General features: G+C 46.6%; 1 protein-coding gene; it reads left to right on the top strand.

The window, feature by feature from the left end:
• On the top strand, positions 1 to 1071 carry GSTUM_00009309001 (uncharacterized protein; the record flags this gene model as incomplete). XM_002840617.2 has 1 exon in its annotated part: positions 1 to 1071. The coding sequence occupies exon 1, from the start codon at positions 862 to 864 to the stop codon at positions 1069 to 1071; it is 210 nt and encodes a 69-aa protein (XP_002840663.1). The 5' UTR covers positions 1 to 861.
• Between the last annotated feature and the right edge of the window lie 291 nt (positions 1072 to 1362).

Raw genomic sequence — 1362 nt, 5'->3', positions numbered from 1 at the left:
ATTGTGATATGTGATCCGCAACTGAAATGGAAACCCGTTTCCAGTTCTAGCACAGTACTGTACTTGTACTTCCTGGGTTACTTAATACAATCCCGTGCTGAAACTCCCGTTACTACTAACGTACTAAATAGCGTAACTTGGTGTCGTACGGCAGGCTTAGTGACCGACTGTACAGTACTGTACAGTACAAGCACAATTAAGGAACGAAAGAATATTATAAGCAGTGCTCAGAGCAAGACTTCTAAATTCATGATATACTTACTAGAGGCAAGCTTTCCCTACTGTGTTCATTAGAGCTTACCCCGCCACTACCGTTTGCTATTACAGTACAATTATCATACTCGAGTGCTCTTACAGAACTGTTATTCTAAGGACATTATCTGGGCGCCAAGAACACACACACACTCACAATGTGAAGTCGATCTCAACGACTGCACCCACAAGAGAATTGAGAGAGAAACATTCTAACGATACCAATCGAACTCCATAATACCTTGTTCGCTTTGTCTAGAGGGGGGGCTCTATCCGATAGACTAATCGTTTTTGGACAGTGGCCACGAGTTGCCGTTGTAGCCACTAATAGAAAACCCACCGTCCAATCCATACAACGAACCCATCCACAATACCGGTATAGTACCGCCTTAAGCCTTCCCCCTACCGACACACGATCCCATACAATACAATCGCCACCCCCCGGAAACATTACAACCTTACACACCTCACACAATTCACCATCACCAACCGATTAACCAATTTTACCCATCGCACAAGCCAAGTGCAGCCACCGACCGACCAGTCAGCCGGTCACATGCTCGGCCGACATCCCGATCAGTTGCTCTGGTATCCATCCGGCTTGTGCCAATGAGACATCGGGCGGGTTTTTTTTTTTTGGCGTGCTCGAGCGTACGTAAGTTAGAAAAGCGGTTGGGCATCGTTGTGGGCATTGATCGGTTTCATGATTCCCCCCGTGATATCATGCTTGAAACAGCCCGACGTTTCTTATGCGCTGGTGCGCATCTGAATGATGGTTTAATGGGAGCTATTTCTTGCGCTGGAATCTTGGCGGTGTGATGCCTTGCTGTGCCGGGGAAAGGTATGCTGGAATGGGATGGTGGGTAGCGGGTTTGAGAAGGGTCTCCAGCGCTGAGATGGGTTGAATGGTGGCGGAACTTGGGATTGGGTGAGGGATTGTCCTTTGCTCTTTTTATCACTTATTGTTTGTATTGGGAGACATGATTATAATACTATACTACTCGGAATTCCTTGACGTTTGTGAGCACAGTTGCTATTGCATTCCATATGGGCAAAGAATTGTCTGGAGCCTCAAGATTTTGGTAGTATGCAATGGCAATCGTGTTCACA

The sequence above is a fragment of the Tuber melanosporum genome (assembly GCF_000151645.1).
Source record: "Tuber melanosporum whole genome shotgun sequence assembly, scaffold_55, strain Mel28".
Classification (NCBI taxonomy): Eukaryota; Fungi; Ascomycota; class Pezizomycetes; order Pezizales; family Tuberaceae; genus Tuber; species Tuber melanosporum.
This window is presented reverse-complemented; position numbering and strand designations above follow the sequence as displayed.